Below are 21,398 nucleotides of genomic sequence, written 5' to 3' on the forward strand. Positions count from 1 at the left end.
TTTTAACTTGTTTCATACACCCTGAATTTTCCAAAAAGGAGCAGTGTAATACAAATAATTCCTTTAGACTCAAAAACTCAAAATAGAGGTTTTTCATTCAAATATGTACAAATAATGTAACATTTGAATATTATATTAAAACACTTTTAGAAGTATGACATTTTAAAATGAAGTAGATGTGACTGTCTTCAGATTTGTTTGTTCATGTAAGTGTTTAAATATCCTGGCACCCCCCTGTGGTGTGTATTTGAGCAGCACAGGAAATGAGGCACACGAACAGGTTTTTTTAGCAGCACGATAGCAGTGTGAAGACAATTTATGGCTTATTATGACAAAAAAAAAATCATTGTTTTATTACACATTGTTAATTTCCAAGTACCCTGTGTAGAAAAAGAAAGAGAGTGTCTGTATCCACAAATGATCCATCTTTTCTACCACAATCAATGCAATGACAACAATGAGGCACAGAGAACGGTTAATGGCGAGCTGTCATTACATGTGCTATCTCTTCTTTTTCTTTTTCTCTTTAGGACATCACCATCAATGTACTATTCACCTGCTAAAATACGTGGAGTTCATCACTGGAGTGCTTTGCGTAATAGGACCTTTCAACCCAGAGGGAGATCAAGTTGTTTTCTGTTGTTCTGGTTGACCGTATAGTCGAAATGACATGCAAATTACACCTCATTAGATGTAAACCTTGTCCATTACGGGTTAACAAATGGAAAGAGAGAAGCATGAGAGGTTGTTCATTTAACTGAGATCCCCTTTACACTGAGTACCTGCACCACACACACACACACACACAGCCTAATACTCTGTGCATGCTTTAAAAGGCTATTTTTAACAACTGCAGGAGAGTGACTCCCTTGTTCCCCATAAAACTATGGCCTCACTTAATAGCATGTTATTTAGTGCTCTGTGTGTGTTTGAGTTTGTGTGTGTGTGTTTGAGTTTGTGTGTGTGTGTGTGTGTTGTAAATAAACACAGACCGCTGTGAAAATGCAGATGCAGCAGTTCTTAAGGGGACGAGAAATGTAATTTCTCACATTGAGTGTGCTGTGTCAGGGTGTTGGACATGCACACATACCATAAACAAAGGCCGAGAAGGAGAAAGGCAGGAAAAAGGGAGATTCAAACCCACATAAGTGGATAAGTGATTGATAAAACATTATCCTCAGCATATGACCTTTTATAGATTTAGAGCGTTAGTGCTGTTATTGAGAACAACGCAAACAGTCCCTCTGTTTATGACTGAGGGGAGGGCAAAGGACATGCTGCACATTACAGCATCACCAGACTACAATGAAGAGGAATGGCAACCTTTCAAAATGACATTTGTTTATAGTGGACACTATAAATGCTGCACTATCTGAGCTTGAACAGTTAAAATATAATTTTTAATAGGGTCAGCTAAATGCACAGACTTCAGCCCATCATTTTGAGGGTCATTTTTAAGACTTTTACAAATGGGGGTTGACGTTGCACTCAGAAAACACTGTGTACTATAGTACGCTGCACAGTCCAGTGTAATTACGTGTATGCATATGCATGTCAAAAAACAGAAGACAGAGACTGAAGCTGCCATATGAGTTATTAATATAACCCAGTTCTGAAAGACATCTCATTTTCTCCCTGTCAAGCTTCAGTAATTAATTAGATACACAATTATCTATCATTCCCAATTATGCATGTTTATATTATATTATATTTTATTATATTAGTTCATTTATATAATATCAGCAATAGCTGAACATACATACATATGGGTCAAAATTATCTATTTTTCTTAATAATGCCAAAAATCATTAGGATAGTAAGGGAAGATCATGTTCCATATTCTGTAACTTTCCAACTGTAAAAATATATCAAAACTTAATTTCTGATTAGTAATATACATGGCTAAGAACTTCATCTGAACAACTTCAAGGGCGATTTTCTCAATATTTTGATTTTTTTCACCCTCAGATTCAGTTGCATCTCGGCCAAATATTGTCCTATCCTAACAAACTATACATCAATGGCAAACTTATTTATTCATCTTATATATACACATATATACACATCTAAAATTGTATTATATTATATAGAAATTCAAATTCACATGACATATGCTATGACAGTCAAATTCAGAATCACATAGGCCACATTCACACAGCAGCAGAATACGGTTGTCAATACCGTATTTGAGTCTTTAATACAGTTACGTTCACACACAGTACAGTTATTTACGGGTGTGACAACCGTATTCTGTAACTGAACTCACACCTGTAAATTTTCAGGACTCACAACTGCATTCTTGGAACACATGCCCTGTGTAAACGGAACAGGACTGGACAACTAGTCCTTCATCACGTCAAACAATACAATTGAGCCACTCTGCCGCACAAACGCGCGTCTACTGTGTGTTGCGAGCTTTCATGTGTGCTTTCGGTAACTTACAGTGATGGAGAAATGAGCTGCGTGTCAACTGAAAGTTTTATATCTAGTCTCCACCGTAGCTGCTCCCTCCTGTCGCAGCACCTGTTCTGCGCATGGCTCAAATGTTCCGCTCTCCATGCTGCTGTCGGTTAATGATGATCTGATGGACTAACTTGCGCCTCGATTGAACTCTTCTCATGTCAGAAAGTGATAAGACTTTCAGTTTTACAGACGTCGCCATCTTTGATATTGCTTTGGTCTCTGTTGCTATGCTTACTCGTAAGGAATATGGGCTAACTCGTGTTGCACGTTCATACAGACAGTGTTCGAAAAGCGACTGTAAGCTGCTGTGTGAATGGGACATTTCGAGACTCACACCTGTAAGTAAACACGGTTGTCAATTCCAAAAACTGACAGCGTGAATGTGGCCATACTGAATCTCCCTTCTTCAACTGGCAGATGAAGAACACTCAATATGCATTATTTGCATAAATGTTCAATTGTACATTTGGTTTCTTTACACCAGTTATGGATCACACTGACTGGTATGTTATATACAATATAAACCCTACATTAGAAGTTAAAATTCAAAGTCACACACACATTTCACTACAAGTTCATATCGCCATGGTGATCTTACCATGAGGAAAAACATAGTTCATTAAAGGCTAAAGCATAACAATACACACAGGACAATAGTTTAACCCCATCACGCTGTGCGGAGACACATTGCACAAGATGTGTGAACAAACAGCACGTATGCATGTGAGTGTGTGTATTATCAGCGACAGAGAGACAGACTCTGCTACGACCTTAGTTTAACCTCATGGCACGGTTGTCTGAATGTAGCAGATGGCACAGAACTGAATGCGTCATGACCTATCATTCACTCTCCCCCCTTTTCTTCTTTATTTCCCTCTCCCTTTCCCTTTTTTCCCGCTCATTTCTTTTGAAACCTTGGCTATCTTTTCAAAGAGCCAAAGACACATCTGTATGTGAATCTCTTAACCGTAACCAAAAGGGAATAAGTCACCTCAGGCCTAGGAAAAATATATGAAACTGTATCTAATTAATTACACTACACCGCAGTCGCATGACTTAAATGTCACCGCCATTAAGTTTCTGACAACTCCAGTTTTAGTTTAAAAACATTTTCCCTTGAAAGTTAGAAAAGTTTGCAAGAGCACAATTATAAACACAATGAGACTGTAAAAGCAGACTAGCGAGTAGAGTTTACCTGTTTGCCATGATGTATTTTAAAGGAGAAAATATCTTTTGTGATCGTGTTAACCACAGACAGTGACGGGAATAACAGTGTTATAAATACTAACAACGTTTTTTTTTTTTTGTTCAGTAACGAGTAATCAAACGAATTACTGTTTCCTCTGTTAAAACGCTGTTACTGACAATAAAATGCACCGTTACTATAATTTATGATCATAAGACTATAATTTTATTTTTCAGTTAATCTGAATGGATGCGCAGCATACCTGTGTTTGACGAACCGTAAACTCTAGTGAACCGTAAACTCTAGTGTGAAGGCACACGACTAGCCGCCGCTTTGTCTCACACACACGCAAAGAAAGATACAGAGCGAGAGAGTCATATATATCATGCAGAACTGACACTCTACATGTAAACAATATTCTTTGTTTTATTTTCCTGTCAAAATAACGGAGTTCCTTTGGAATTCTCTACGAACTGCCGGTTTCTCCCGTAGTAGGCAGAACTAATGCTCAAACAGCAATCTCAATGGCTGGCGCTCACCTATTATCGTCCCTGTTTTGATTTCAGCAAATCAGTTTGAGCAAACGCAGACAACGTGATTAATATTCATGAACCCAGCAGCTCATTAATCCTTAGTGCCTTTTACATTGTTATTAGTAGTAGAATTCGTAGTAGTTTTGTTATCTTACCAGTATTATTTTTAGTTTTTTCCCCCCTTTTTTTATAGAAACACTAAATTACAAGCACCACCGCCAGTCCTAAGTTCAGTCAGCATGACAAATATGCATTCATACATGGTTATTCTAATTACTAAAGTTTTAATTACTAAAGTTTAATGCAAAATTATCATAATGTCATATTATAATTCTTGAGTGACTGATGCTAAATGTACTTTCAGATATTTAAAAAAAACTATGCCATTAAGCTTAAATATGATAGTGTATCATTATTTAACATAAGTCTGTTAAGTAAACTAAAAATTAATTAATTTAATTTAAATTTCATTTGTTTACCATAATATTGGGGGCATCCAAGTTATTTGACATATTTGAAAAAACACAATAGTTACTTTCCCTGGTAATTATTTACGTTTTTAATGATGTAACTTAGTTACTAACTCAGTTACTAATTGTGAGAAGTAACTAGTAAATATAACTAATTACTTTTTTAAAAGTAACATGCCTAACACTGTTCATTTAACATATTTAATATTGGGGCCATCAAAGTTATTTAACATATTTGAACATTTTTTAAAGTGACACAATAGTTACTGTCCCAGGTAATTAGCTACTTTAATAATGATGTAACTCAGTTACTAACTCTATAACTATTTGTGCTAAGTAACTAGTAAATATAACTAATTACTTTTTTAAAGTAACATGCCCAACACTGACCACAGACCTCATTTCAAGCTTTTCACCAAAAAACAATTCAAAACACCTAAAATGATAACTTGTTTCTGTCTTTTGACTTTAAAATACATCATTCCTGTACTACCCTATAGTAAACAACGTAAGCAGATACAGTAACAAGAAAAAAATATGGACAACTCCAAACAGTTTAGAATCTCAACAACAGTACCACACATAACATGCAATATTGGAGCAAAATATAAATCTTCAGCCAACTATGAATACCTTCCTAAGACTGTTTCAAACAAGCAATCAAACAGCTATAACTCATTCTGATTTGACCCAGAGGTTTAAAGCATAATGGGTAATCATCAGTATCACAATATTATATTATTTTAGACATATTTTGCCATTCCAGCCAAAATCGTGATAAACTCGACTAAATTTTGTTTCTCATTCTATTTAAAACTTGAGAAGAGCAGTAAGAGAAACCGAAATAAAAGGCATTTTTAATTTGTTTCACATTATTGGGCATTTCCCGAATTCTCAAATATATATGTCTTTATTATTATAATAAAATGTGGAATAATAATATTTAAAAATGAGTAAGTGCAGCCAAACCACTGATTGGTACTTTATCAATGTAAAAAAGCAGAATTAATCTAATCTTTCCAGTCAATGCTAAAAAGAATATAAATAACTGTTCATGGCATGTCTGCATTTTTTTTTTTTTTTGGCAACAGTCCATCTCCTCCTTTATTCTCTTACAAGAGGACTTCATGCTTGAGCACATCCATTATGGAAAGCAAGTGGTGACATTCCTAAAATCTGTCATAGATGATTTAGTGTGACCTTTGGGATTGGATGACCACACTTGCGATCAGTTCCGGATTACTCTTGTGCTCTGCTAGTTTGCGCTCTGCCAACAGATAAGGATGCTGTTATCTGTTATAATCATGGTCCCAAACAGAAAGACACACAACAATATCTTCTACATGTCTGTATTAGAGCCAGCTGCCTTATAATGTACAGAATGTCTTTTCTTGCATGGTAAGAGATGCAAATGAGATTGATTTATCAGCACTTTGCCCATTTGCAGCCAAAAAATTTGCATTAATCTGAGCAGTGAGCTCTTAGGCAATTAAGGTGTCCATGTTTAGCTTAGCTCAGTGTGGGTGTATGTGTGTGAGAAGGAGCTTTATGTGGATTTTTTTGGATTGGTCAGTCAAATTATGAAGAAATGCAACACTGGGATAATGTGTGAAATATGTGAAAGAAAATACACATAATGCTCCATCTTCTAATTTAGATATGAAGGATTAGTTCACTTCCAGAATAAATCCTCCAAGATGCTCATGTCTTTAATCGAAAAGAACTTAAGGTTTTTGAGGAAAACATTCCAAGATTTTTCTCCATATAGTGGACTTAAGTGGGGATCGATGGGTTGAAGGTCCAAATTGCAGTTTCAGTGCAGCTTCAAAGGGCTCTTCATGATCCCAGTCGAGAAATAAGAGTCTTATCTAGTGAAATGATCAGTCATTTTCTTAAAAATAAAAATGTATATACTTTTTAACCACAAATGCTCGTCTTGCACTATCTCTGTGATGCATCTACAACGTTGGAAAGGTAATCTATGGTTAGTTCTTCGTCTGTGTACTCCAGTTCAAAAAGTTAGGGTAGGATGAAAAACTCTAATTCAACTTCAAAATAATACGACATTGTTGTTTTACCCTTTTTTGTAGAGGGCATTTGACTTTCTTTACATGTTTGCTTTGTAAACATTGGGTCCGTACTTTGGCATACGTCACACATGATCTTTCCAACGTGACTATGTAATGCGTGAAGTCGAGCTAGTATATGAGCATTAGTATTTACTAAAAAATAGTATTTTTTGGAAAATGACCGATCGTTTCGCTAGTTAAGACCCTCATTCCTGGGATTTTGTAGAGCCCCTTGAAGCTGCATTGAAACTGCAGTTTGGACCTTTAACCTATTGATCCCCATTGAAGTCCACTATATTGAGAAAAAACCTGGAATGTTTTCCTCAAATTAATTTCTTAATTTGTTTTTCGACTTTAGAAAAAGACAACATGAACATCTTGGATGACATGGGGGTAAGTAAAATATCAGGAAATTTTTATTTTGGAAGTGAACTAATACTTTAATACTAAAATCAGAGAAGACAGCTGGACAAGCAGCTTTTGTCTTGCAATGGTCTCTGAGGTATAAATGGATTGATATAATCATTATACATTTAGTAACTTAAGTAAATATTAAGCTTTATTTATAAAACGTTCTATAATGTACCAGATACTTCTCACTTGGAACAAGGATTTTAATCACACTTTAATTAAAGGTCCAATTCTCACTATTAACAAACCATTAACTATGACTTTTGTCACAATAGACTACTAATTTTCTTCTTATTAGTATTAAGTAAGGTAGTTGTTAAGTTTAGCTATTGGGTAGGATGTAGATGTAGAATGTAGAATGTAGAACATGGTCATGCAGAATATGTGCTTTATAAGTAAATAGCCAATTTGTTATGAATAGGCATGCTAATAAGCAACTATTTAAAAGTGAGAGGTGAGAACTGTTCCCTACTAAAGTGTTACCAGGATTTTTTTTCCACCCCAAGGCCTTTAAGAGTTGTTAGAATTGCAACATCCATCCATTCCCACGATCATAGAAACTGTCATCATAAAATGTCACTCATAAAAAGTCATTTAAAATGTTCATTTAAAATATTCCACTATACACTGTAGTCAGGGTAGCTGCCATATTGAATTTTCATGGATGAAAGCAAGGCTGAGGGATAGACTTACAGTCTTGTAACTCTCTACAGACTCTATACACACTGACTGTCTACATATTTGCTCTAAAATCTTCCAGTGTAGTATTCCCTCATAGCAAACTATGCTAGTAACAACTCTTTCTGTCAAATATGTGTAAATCAAAACTAATAATATTAAATTATATTATAGTCAAATGTAGTGTATTATATGATCAACTATAGCAAAAAACAAGTTCAAGAAGCTATAAATACTGTACACTCTTAAAAATAAAGGTGCTTCACAATGCCATAGAAGAACCTTTTTTGTCTAAGTGGTTCCATAAGGAACCTTTAACATCTGAAGAACCTTTCTGTTTCACAAATGGTTCTTAGTGGCGAAATAAGGTTCTTCAGATTATAAAAAGGTAAGAAAGAGATTGTTCTTTAAATAACCTTTGACTGAATGGTTCTTTGTGGAACCAAAACTGGTTCTTCTATGGCATCGCTGTGAAGAACCTTTTAAAGCACCTTTATTTTTAAGAGTGTAAATGTAAACGTGGATCAAATAAATTTTTTTTTATCCTGTTATGTGACATTTTTTTATCCGGAATGAATCTAAATCTAATTACTGGAAGTTGCAGTGGCCACTACGGCTAAACAAAGAAGCAATCGTGCATCGAATCCATTGTCATGTTGTTTAACATCTCTCCTGTTTTCAGTACTGTCAAATATGAAATATGACACTACCCTGGCTAAGGTCTAATGCTATTTGTAAGCATTATCTCGGTACTGTTGAGTACTCAATTCTGATTGGTCAGTCACACTATCTAGCAGTCTGATATTTCCTAATATTTACTGCCATCCAATTGCAATGTGGTGTATTACAGTAGATCACTCATGACAGTAACATTAAACCCAGAGCAACCAGAACTTTATTCATTCATTCAAATGCAATTGGCAATAACATCCGTTAACTGTAGCAAAAATGACCTCAAAGGACTTTAGATTTAATATCACTGTAATATTGATGTTATATAGTGTTCATCTTGTTGCTAGGCCAATTGTTTCAGACAATACAATAGATGATTTTTTAAATTAGAAGCTTTAATATAATATACAGGTAAATTACCTTATATTATCCACACCGATTGGTGTTGTGGTCCTCATTACTGTGATAGGGTTTATTTTACGAGAATAACCAGCTAAACGACACCACATTAATCACTTACTAAATTAATTTTAAAAAATCGTTATCCAGTTTTCATAAATAAGTGGGGAAAATCATTAAAATTCTAAATAATCTAATAATTTGTGCCGTATACTTTAAGATAAATGTACCTCTGCTTGTTGTCCTGTTCCCATATTAATTGATATAAAAGATGTGTTAAATGCATAATGTTTTCCCACATTAAATGTGTTTGTGGCATATCAAGGCTCACTGCCCCCATTTATTCATGAAAGTATCTCCTTCAGCTCTAATGCATGAATTCATTAGATTTGTCCTCACTCAGTCAAACTGAATAACTGTTTCATTCACATTCATGTATTCTCATTCAGTAATAATCTCATAATGAAGTACTCAGTAAAACCAGCTCTAGTTTAGGACCCATGGTGACCAGCTGGATGGGTCAAGTGCACCAAATGTGCTGACGGTTGCTATGGAAGTGTTCTTAAAGAGGTCACCTTAGAGATGGAAGGAAGGCATAGCGACATGATAAAAAAGAAAGTTCTGGTAAGATGAAACTCATGCAAATGGTACTGCCAGGAGTGGGTAGGAGGTGAAGAGGAGAGTGGGAGAGAGAAAAGGAGGGAACGAGAGTGTGTGTGTGCGAATCTCAATGACTTATTGAAGTGAGTCTAATTAATCTCTTAGTAGCTCTCATCTTTCCTCCAGATGCCCCAGGGACACAATGTACCCTGTGTGTGTATGCATATGTGTGTATGTGAACGCATGGTTTTTGGTTCAAGGATTAACCTTAAGACTGCTTGAGCAGAAATGCACCCTGCGTGGAACATCAAAACACAAGCACCCCATGTCAGCGGAAAAATTTCACTTTGGAAGGGATGTGTGTGTCTGTGTGTGTGCTTGGTCTGTAAGAAAATGCATAATGTGTCATTGAGTGTTTATGGGAGTGTAAGGCAATGTAGGCAATTTCTTGAATTTCTGCATACAGGGAGCTTAGCACTAATGTACAATTCCACATTCCAGCTGGACCGGCATGACTCATTTAGCACTGACTCAACAAGAACACTACACTTCACAACAAAAAATTATTATTATGGTATTCATCCAAAGACATCTATAATAGCCCACCTGGAGAAAGATCTACAAGCATTCCCATTCAGCTAAGTGGCTGTCAAAAGGTCCTGGAATTATGTAATTTGACAACCATCTTTGCTCATGGGACCATAGAACTTGTCACTCAAAATGTCATGAAAACTGCCCTGAAGAATTGGGCATTGGTAAAAGATCTATAGCCCACCTTAATGAAAAAATTAAATGTACACTGTTGTTCAAATGTGGGATCAGTACAATTTTCAGTGTTTTTTAATGGAATCTCTTATGCTCAAGGCTATATTTATTGATGAAAAATACAGAAAAATCACATTTTCTAATATTAATTTCCTATTTTAATACAATTTATTTTACATTATTTTATTCTGTTTGACGTAACAGAATTTTCATCAGCCATTACTTCAATCTTCAGTGTCACATGATCCTTCATAATTCATTCTAATATGCTGATTTATTATGAGTGTTGTAACTGATGTGCTGCTTAATATTTTTTTGGAACATGTGATACTTTTTTCTTTGATTCTTTGATGAATAAAAAGATTAAAAGAACAGCATTTATTCAAAATATAAGTTTTTACTACCACATTTTATCCATTTAACATATATTTCCTGAATAAAAGTATTCATTTCTATTATATAAAATATTAAGCAGCACAACTGTTTCCAACACTGATAATAAATCAGCATATTAGAATGACTTCTGAAGGATCATGTGACACTGAAGACTGGAGTAATGATGCTGAAAATTCAGCTTTTGATCACAAGAAATACAGGATTCTTTGATGAATAGAAAATTAGATAGATAGGTGTGTGTATGATAGAATACACATCTAATTTTGAATGAACAAAAAAGCTTTTAAGAAACAGATGGTGTAGTTACAGCATCTACCAGCAGGGGTTAACGGGGTCACACTAACCAGTCAAACCTTGGCCTCTTGTATTTTTGAAAAAAATCAGCCAGGTCATCATTCATGAAACCTGAGGAGAATGAGTCTATATCTAAATCGTTAGCAATGCTTGTGTAAACTCTCTCATTCAATTCCATGTCACATATCATTTATAAACGGCTTTACGAACAATTTACACAGAAATTCCCATAACGTTTACATCTGAACTCCAGGTCTGTGTATTCTTCCTGTCAACACATTGTTAACGGTCTTGTTACCCATTACCGCTAATAATGATCTCAAAATCTCCATATTTTAGTGTGCTCCCATTCATCAGAGTCACACATTATCAGCTGATCAGAGCTTCCCCAATTATCCACTGACGTATCCAAAGTAACCCTCTGTCAAATAAACGGAGGACGGCTTTTTGTATACCAGCATCGCCCCCAACCCTTTGTGTGATTTTGACAGGCTTTATAAAAGAACACCACTGATTATGGACAGAGTGACAGCATATAAGTTTGACCTGTTCGAATACAAATGATGCAATTATCATCAAAAAGTTGAGCAACAAAAACATTACTTCACATATTCAGATCCACAGTCATCTGCTTTGCTGATTTAGTACGCGCATATCTTTTATCTACTCGCAGTGTTGCACATTAGACAAGTCTGCCTGACAATAACCAAGATCTTATTTTCTTTCCCTTATTTCTTCCTATCCTGCTGTCTCACAAAACCAACATGCGGCTTCCCAGCCAAGTTCTACACACACACACACACAACCACACGTTCTCCTTCAGTGAGTGAAATGTACACAGTATTACCATCTGGACAACAAAGAATCCTTACAAGGCGAGGCTGGGCACCATCTCTTAGAAAATATGCATAGCACAAATAGGCATGTCAATGACATTCATCAGGTTTTTTTAAATCACTTTGTGGCAGAGATTGTCAAGTGAAAAAAAAAAAAAAACGAACAAATCAAATGTCTTTGCCATTACTCTACTGACTAAGAGGTCTATGCCAAATAAAATTAAGGGCAGCTGATTTGTTTAAAATCTCTTTTGCTCACTGTCTCTGTGTTTCTGTTTATCTGCGCACAAGTCTCTCTCTCCAAGTGAGAGTCAAACTAACAAAACTTTACTGACATAACTGTAATCATTACAGTATTGCTAAGACATTCAAGTACTAACATAGTACAGGAAACAGGTTAAAGTACATTACAATAAACAAGTTAATGTGCTCAGACGCATACAGTATGTTGCAAAGTAACGTGTGGTTAGATAAAACACACACACTCACACTCACACACACCTCTAGAGCAAATGAAAATAACCTCAAGCACGATTCTTGCTGCCTGCCACTAGACAAACGTGAGTCATGTTCAGATAGTTCTTCCAGTAACCCTTCAAGAATTACTGTAACACACAAACACTTGCACACAGCTGGCAATATTAAAACAAGGTCCAAATTTACTGGTAGTACTATCCTTGTGGGGACACCATAACGTAGTGAATACCTGTACACACACACACGCACGTAGATAGTATATCTATATCTTATATATAGCGTCTACCTGCTGTTACAAACTTGTCTGTGACGGTTTGATGTTTGGCTCCCTGAGTAAATTCTTCAGAATAGAGTGTAGTCTATGAAGCAATAGTTATAGAGAAATAAAATGATTAAAGGAAAAAAACGGTGTCTTCTCAATAATTATACTGTTCTCACCAGGAGAAATGTTCACCACCAGAAAAATGAGAGAGTCATTTGAGAGAGTCGCCGCCCCACAAAAAATAATTTTCTTCCATTCTTCTGGGTAGACATTAGGACCGCGCAGACTCAACGGCTGGAGCGATATATTACTCCAGTATACGTACCATAAACAACGGGGAACGGGGGGATCGACCCGGAGATTATCTAACCGACGACTTTTTGCACTTCTGCTCCAAAGGAACCGGTGTGAATGGAGTTTACGAACCCCTTCCTCAACACCGAGCACGTTTTATCCACTTAAATCACATCTTCTCCGGTCGCAGAAAGTGTGTGGCTCACTTTTTTGCTTTCCCCGTGGAGGAGGACCCACTGTTGATATTATATTACCCTCTCTCTTTGTGCGCCCTCCCGCTTCTCCATTCGCCAGACGCGGAGCAGAGCCGCATCACCATCATCATCAGCGCTCTGTGTCTCTGCGTGTGCAGTCGGGACCCGTGTGCCCTGCTATCCCACCACCATGAATTCGGATATTAACATGTACTTGGGGCGAGAGAAAGCGGGGATCATGCGAAAGAGAGCCCTGCTACTCAGGAAAGGCTGCAGTTTCGAAATAACGAGGTGAGTTGATATTAGGGGAAGGGGTTTCTTGTGGGGAGTGGGCATTTTGAGAACACCGCATCATCCGGTTACCGGATGGTGGGCTTGTAAATGATCACAGCAGTGTGTAGGGCATCTGAGATAGACATGTTTTACTCTAGTGTGTGGGTTTGGACGAGCTTTCAAAGGGATTTGGCATGGACCAGCAGCATATTAAAGGGTCTTAAGGCTGTCGCTAGGGATCTCAGAGTCAACAAAGCTTTATTGGCATGATTGTCAGCATATATTGCCAACGCATATACAGCACTCAAAGTATTGAAATAGACAGAAAATGAAATCGAATAGAAAATACAGAATACAGATAATACAGAAAATAAATAGAATGGGGCAAATAAATCAATAAAAAAAGAAGGAAATACAAGAAACAGGAAAAACAGAATTAAATTGCATGAATTTATATACATCCTCGCATACATATGTATGGGCCTATAAACATTATATACATACATACATATATATATATATATATGTATTATATATATATATATATATATATAGTATCAGTCAGTCATTACATATATATATATATATATATATATATATATATATATATGTGTGTGTGTGTGTGTGTTCTTATATGTTATATATATATGGATTCTTTGGAGTTAAAGCAAGTCCTGGTCCATTAAGCACAAAGACATCAGCATCTAACGGCAATAACTCATTTTTTCCATCGGGATTCCCTGTGAACAGTTGAGAGGGGATCCTGGTTTTCTGCAAAACAGGAGGTGTACTCAGACAGCTATATGCTATGATTGAGAATGGTTCCTTCCTATTAATGCGCATCTCGAGTATCGACCCGTCGTTCTCGTATTTGCAAGAGGATTGTGTTTTTAGTGTCCCATTTCTCTCAGTGAAACTGAAAGGATATAATGGTAGTAGTGTTAAAGCTCATGCTCAGTAATGGTAGTGCATCACTGTCAGACATACCAACACAAGTACTGGCGGTTTAGCACATGAGCCATAGTGTGTCAGAAATGAAGAGGTAGTCTATATAGCAAGAGAGAGGTCACACCCCATTTTGGCCTATTGCCTGTGTTGGGACCAATCATTGTGTAGACTGCAGTGTTATGCTGACAATACTTTATGTACAATATAGTGCGTAGCACATTTTTACTGAATCTTAAGTCATTTTGAAATGAGAGAGCCTGTATGCACAGTAGCCTAATGCAAGTTTTCTAATTCTTGGTCTTTATTTCTGTTTGTGGAGAAGAAATGGACAACATTACAGCATTCATATTACATGTGAATATAATTGAAAAGCATATAATATGCATGGTCAGTTCTGGTCTTCAAATACAACTGAGAGAGCACTCTAGTCACTCCACTTGTCTGTGTTTACATGTTCCAGACAGTATGTCAATCTGCTTTATTGGTTGAGACTTTTCAGAAAGCCTTTCTGCAGGTTACATAACTGCTCCAGTAGGTGGCGACAAGTGCATGACTATGTAAATTGCTGAGTTTTTCAATCCAAACAGATTTCTTCAAGTCACTAATTCATTCAGAAACAAAACAAGTGATTGCCTTTTGAATGAGTCGTTGAATTATTTACTCAACTGAGTTGTTCAACAGCACTATATAAAACACTTTTAAACAGTTGTGAAGTACTTACATACTGTAAATAGTACTGTACTTACTCAGACGCAGCCGGTGTCTTTATGATTGCATCAACCAATTAATTCACAAACAAATTTAGTGTGTATTGCATAGATACACAACAACTAATTCTGCCATGGCTATGTTTTGAAGTTTTTTATTCAGTGGAAAATTAGAAAAACTGAGTAAATATGATCTTATTATTAATTTGAACCATTATTGTATAAAAGTTGGGGCTGGGGGATAAATCAATGCATCATGATTCGTAGATCGATTCTGAGATTTCTCTCAGAAATCAATTGAGCTTAGTTTTTAACAGCGGATGGCATTCTAATCTAGTCTTTAATCGCACAATCAAATGCTCACGAAGAAGAGCACTGTCGTGTAATTGCACCTCGGCTCCAGTGTTACCAAGTCCACGGTTTTCCCACGGAATTGGGCTACTTTAACACAGTTGCCACGATAATGTCATATTTAGCCCCTGAAATATGAATTTAGCAGGGGAACCCAAAAAAAAAAAAAAAAGCGTGTATTTTTAATGGGGAGCATTAAAAAACGCGATTTTTTTTAGGCTCATTTTGAGTAGCAAATGGGCGGGTTTTGTTGTGAAAACCTGACAACCCTCGGCTCACAAGAATGCTTTTATGACGCAAGATTAATGTAAACACAGCCCACTGTGAACATCCTTGTAATTCACGCTCGTAATCCTTGTAATTTATGAATGATTATTTTAGGTTCTAAAGCATGCAGTGCCATCTGTCATTAAAAACGAATCTCATTTCGAGAGAATCGCGATGCATTCGGAAAATCTCAGAATCGATGCAGTACCATTTCTCAAGTCGCAATGCATCAATTTATTTTCCCAGCCCTGTATCACACAAGCAATAGTGTTGTTGGTCTGAATATCACCACAGCTGTGATTATTTAAAGTACTCACAGGTAATTAGTTACACCGAAACATGAAGTCTGTAAAGTGTGACCAAAAATGGCTTAATGTCTTCAATGGGCTCTATGGAATGAACTTAATTTCTATAAAAGTTCTACAAATCCCTGCACATATAAACCACAAATTACACACTTCCCAAACAGGCAACAAATTACTCCTGCGGACAGACTTATTGTGCTCAGACGAGGACATTGATGAGGAGGAGAATGCATCAGCCTCTAACGATGTGTAGGCGAGAGGCCCACAGCTTTCACTTTACTCCTCCGTAATGTTTTATCATGAAGACATTTTTTCTCAAGTGGCAGAGGATAACTTAATCATTCAGTTGTTTTGAAGGCCACACACAAACACACTCATGCACAGTATTGTACATCTATTTACATAGAAGGTCTTGTAAAATGCTGTGAAGTTGCTGAAGGCTGTTTACAAAACATTGCTGTCCATTATGGAGTTCTAGTAGTATGTCTGTAACAGCTTTTCTATTTTGCTCATTTGCTTCCTTTTTTCTTCTATAGGGAACTCTCCCTTCTTTAATTACAATGTCCTCTTTTCGCTCTTTCTCTCTCTCTTACTTACAAGGTCCTTTCTGTGCTCTTTCATGCACCATTTATTTTGCTCTCTCTTATCTGCTTTCTTTTGTAGCCTTTCTGTCAGGAATTAGTTGTAAACACTTCTAAAGGGTACTTTAATTTTCTTCCACATTATAAATCATTCAAGACACAAAGATACCTGTTGTTGATTCTAGTCTTTTTCTGTCCCTTAAAAATGACTAGTTAAACTATAAAAAAAAGAAACTGAAAATCAGTGATAGTATCAACTCCAGATTCTCACTTAATATTATTAAAATAATAATGAAATGTATTTAACAACAACAGATAATCTAAGAGCGTATTTCAAAGCAGACATTCTGTAAAATAAGCAACAATAGATCCCAATAATGTGATTATAGAAAGTATAGCAGAGCGTTTTATAGCTTTTTTTCCTTTTAACTAGAGGAAATGAGCATGAATGTATTCTTGTGGTTTTGACAGTTGGTTTTGTGTTACCTGCTGCCTTTGAATCGTCGCCATGAAAAGGCAGCAATAACAGTGGATTGCCCACATTCTCTGCTGGAAAATACTACAAAGGATCACTGTTAAAATAGTTAAACACTTCTGAACTTTAGCATTTATTTGTAAGCAATATAATTCTGAATTTAAAGTTTTTGCTAAACAGGTAATCAAAGACAAGCCTTCCCTGCATACTGTACTTACTGAAATGCTGACGTTATTTCTCTGATAGAGAAAATGATACGAGAATTGTGAACTTAGAAATGAGAGTGAGAAAGTGCACAACACCTTTTAGAGTGTTAGGGTGGAGATGACACTCTGTGACTCAGACCAAGTTCATAAGTATACTCACGAGTGTGAATGTGTTTATACTGAGCAGTTTAACACAAAGTAACCTGACCACGTGCCTGTATAGCATCTCACTTGAATCGTTTTGATTGTGTCTGCGAAGAGACTATTAGAGAGAAGAATGAACAGTTCTTGCTATTTTCAGCCATCTTTCTCTTTTTCTTTCTCTCTTTAGTTTGTGCGCAGCCAGCCCTGCAGTTTGTACCAATCTGATAATACTAGCACTACAGCTAACACTAATCACTCTCAGCTGTGCGGCCTGCATGTGCACGAGCACAACCTCTTCATTTGCAGAGAAAAATAGACGGAAATCAAGCGGAGGAATAAAAGAAAGAGTCCCGCTCTGATTACAGCCCTATGTAAACTCTCATTCCGCGCCCACATATGCTTCCATTTAAGGTTTAAAGACGCATACCTACACATTAGTGTTTTTCGCTCCAGGAAGCCTCACTAGGAAAGTCTCTCTTCCCGTTATAGCAACCCTGGAACGCACCCAGCGTAGGATGGATGGAGCTTTTTGGAGTGTAGCCTTTGGCCGGACCACTGTTTAAAATACTGGTGGTTGCTCCCCACCACAAGGGCATTCGCACTGGGTGTGTGTAGCGTAAATTTGGTGGTGTGGGTTGCTTAGATTTGTGTTAGGATGGCAAGGGATTTTTGAATTGGTTAACATTAAGTTTTTCTAATCAAAAAAAGTAAAAGACATCAAAAGTGTAGTTACTGGATCACTGGAGCAAATAGTGTATGTGTAATTCCAGCTGACACCGTGGTATATATAGGTAAGCCTATTTAATTTGACTAAACTGAGATGTAAATAGTAATTCCATTGATGTTTTTTAATAAAGTATTCAGAATATTGCAATGCTACTATCTTATAGTCAGGCCAGAGATGCTGAATCCTGTTCCTAAAGATCTACTGATCTGTAGAGTTTACATCCAACTCTAATCCAACATACTTGGACCAGATTTTTAAGTTTATGAGGTACTGTACATTAAAAAAATACAGACAGGTGTGTTAGACCAGGACTGGAACTAAACTCTTCTGAACTAGGCTAAATACATTTTTCCAGCTTGCCCCACCTGGTGGTCAGTGACCACTAATTTTAACCAAGCTTAAAGTAATATGTGACCCTGGACCACAAAACCAGTCTTAAGTCGCTGGGGTTTATTTGTAGCTATAGCCAAAAATTCATTGTATGGGTCAAAATTATTTATTTTTATTTTATGCCAAAAATCATGTTCCATGAAGATATTTTGTAAATTTCCTACTACAAATATATCAAAACTTAATTTTTGATTAGTAATATGCATTGCTAAGAACTTCATTTGGACAACTTTAAAGGTGATTTTCTCAATATTTAAATGTTTTTGCACCCTCAAATTCCAGATTTATAGTTATATCTCGGCCAAATATTATCATGTCATAACAAACCGTACATCAGTGGAAAGCTTATTTATTCAGCTTTCAGATGATGTTTAAACCTCAATTTTGAAAAATTGACCCTTATGACTGGTTTTGTGATCCATGGTCACATATAGCAACATGTTCTGATATAATATATATACAAATAAATAATGTATGTAAATAGTCACATGGTATTTTTTAAATATTCATATGCATAAAGCTCTGCTAAATGAAAAGCAGTTTTTTTTTGCAGTTTTAGACACAGAATATACAAGTTTTTATTTCTGTTGGAAAAAGTTGATTTATTGTGCATAATTATTTAAGCATTAAGCAGAAAGTGTATGGGCATCATTAGACTAACTTTTATAGTAGCTGCTTTAATCATTTTAGAATATATTCTTTAATTTTTATGTACAAGACAATTCCTTTTTAATTTATTGGATGGTCACTCACAATACAGCAGAGTTTCCTGCTGATGGATCAGTTATTTCTTCGACTTTTTTTTTTTTTTTTGTTTTTTTTTTAATGCAACTAATTTAAGGATATTTATAGTTCAAGGTGAACTACTAACTGCATCTGGTTCTGCAATAGAAACAAGTAACCACTAGAGGACACTGCGGTTAAATATATGAAACTCGTAGGATTTTAAGATGAAGGAGCCTGGTAACGAATTTTAGCTGTGCGTACTTTCGAAGTCAGATGATATTTTTGGATAGACTAGTTGTCTGCAAGCAGTTGATACAAAGCATTTTAACAAACACAAGGTGTCTATTGGTTTGCAGTACCATATATGACACCCGTTGAGGCGCAGTCCAAATGTTAGTAGGAGTGTTTTGCCGTTGAGCTGCCAATCGATCCAGCCTGCAGTATTCCCTAAAAGGCATAGAGCATAGGTTTAACATGGTTAGTATTATATTTAGCTCATCCAGCTGCATTCTTATTCCTGCACTCTACATGTATACATAAACAGTTGAAGATTTTAAAAATAAAATGAGAGACTTTGCATTTGGTAATCACACTGATCATCACAATGCATTTAAATAAAATTTGTTTTGGTACATTCTTATTTCCTTAGGGAGAGTTTAGCCCTAACCTCTGCCCTCAGTCTGATCTGCTTTAAAATGCCAGCAGTTCACAGATTGGACTTTGAAAATGTCGCTCTGTCAGACACCCACCATGAGGAACGACCTCAGTCTTTATCATAATCAAAAGGACCTAACCTTTGTGCCACAGCTGGCCAGAGTCAGATGTGTGTATTTAGATGCATTTGCAGGTTTGTGTCAGAGTCGGGATTTGTCAGATCATCTATATCCAAGTTCGAATGGGAAAAGGTTGATGTCTTGTCTGGTCAGAATTGCTCTTTTCTTGTCCTTGTTTTTTACAAATCTGACAGGCCTTATCTCTGTTCTGTGTTCATTTTTTAAATTCCATTTCAGTGGAAGTTGTAATGGCTACTGTCTCAAACTCGCATGAGATTTTAATGAAACAAAAGTCAGTCTTAAAAGGCATAGTTCACCCAAAAATGACAATTCTGTCATTAATTACTCACCCTCATGTCGTTTCAAAGCCTGTAAGACCTTCATCTTCAGAACACAAATGAAGCTATATTTTTGAGGAAATCTGAGAGCTTTCTGACCCTGCATAGACAGCAACGCAACTGACATGCTCAAGGCCCAGAAAGGTGGTAAGGACATTGTTAAAATAGTCCTTGTGACATCAGTGGCTCAACCGTAACTTATGAAGCTACGAGAATATTTTTTGTGCACAAAGAAAACAAAAGTAACAGCTTCATTCAACAACAGCTAATCACGACGCATACGTGTGGTGCTGCGTGAGCCAGCGTTCTGATGTCACATGGACTATTTTAATGATGTCCTTACTACCTTTCTGGATCTTGAACGTGGTAGTGGCGTTGCTGTCTATACAGGGTCAGAGAGCTTTCGGATTTTATCAAAAAATATCTTAACCAAAAAAAAAAAAAAAAAAGTCTTACAGGTTTGGAATGACATGAGAGTGAGTAGTTAATGACAGAATTTTCATTTTTTGGTGAAATACAGCTTTTAATTACAGCGTAAGTGAGTGTATTGTGTTTAAACTCAAATTTACTGATAACATTCTTATTGATACAGTTTTTCTAAATGCTGGCACATAACATAATAATAATAATAAAAAAATAAACAAATTTATGCAAATATATAATCATCCAATTAGTATATTATCCTAAGCATGTTTAAATGCGACCAAAAAACAGGGTCCCAATCAATTTGAATGCATTGATGATGCTGTGATTGTACTTTGTACAAAGGTTGTTGATGTGACATGGCATTTTCTATGTCCCACAAGATAAAAATTAGTATAATTAATATTGTCATTATTTAAAATGCTGTAAATCATTAAACATTTCTTTGTCCTACATAGAAACGTTGTTATAAAAGCTGCAGTATAATTCAATTTTTGTTTTTTTTGAATGTCAAATTTGTCCTATGGTGTGACTGTCTCAAGCATGGTTCAGTAAATTACAACTTTTATAAATTGGAAAGAAAAGCATAAAAATGTAAATTTTATAATGTTAATGTTAATTTCTATAAAAATAAATATCTCTACAAGTGTCTATTTTAGTAAAAGGCAATCATTTTTTCATCCATGTATTTCTGAAAGTGCAGGAACTTGATACATTTTGTCTCTAAAAACCATGTTTTATGGTATGACACCATATCCTGATTTT

The 21,398-nt window shown here is 36.0% G+C and overlaps 1 protein-coding gene across 4 annotated transcripts in view; it reads left to right on the top strand.

The window, feature by feature from the left end:
- Positions 1 to 12,688: 12,688 nt before the first annotated feature.
- Positions 12,689 to 21,398, top strand: part of garnl3 (GTPase activating Rap/RanGAP domain like 3) — a 72,442-nt gene continuing 63,732 nt past the window's right edge. The window contains exon 1 of one of the 4 annotated variants that reach the window (XM_051109584.1): positions 12,689 to 13,290. In XM_051109584.1, the coding sequence (XP_050965541.1) occupies positions 13,190 to 13,290 (101 nt within the window). In that variant the 5' untranslated portion in view covers positions 12,689 to 13,189. The remainder of the gene's footprint in view (positions 13,291 to 21,398) is intronic. The other 3 variants (XM_051109579.1, XM_051109581.1, XM_051109577.1) reach the window with 3 other exon arrangements.

This window comes from Labeo rohita, chromosome 5 (genome assembly GCF_022985175.1).
Source record: "Labeo rohita strain BAU-BD-2019 chromosome 5, IGBB_LRoh.1.0, whole genome shotgun sequence".
NCBI classification, from domain to species: Eukaryota; Metazoa; Chordata; class Actinopteri; order Cypriniformes; family Cyprinidae; genus Labeo; species Labeo rohita.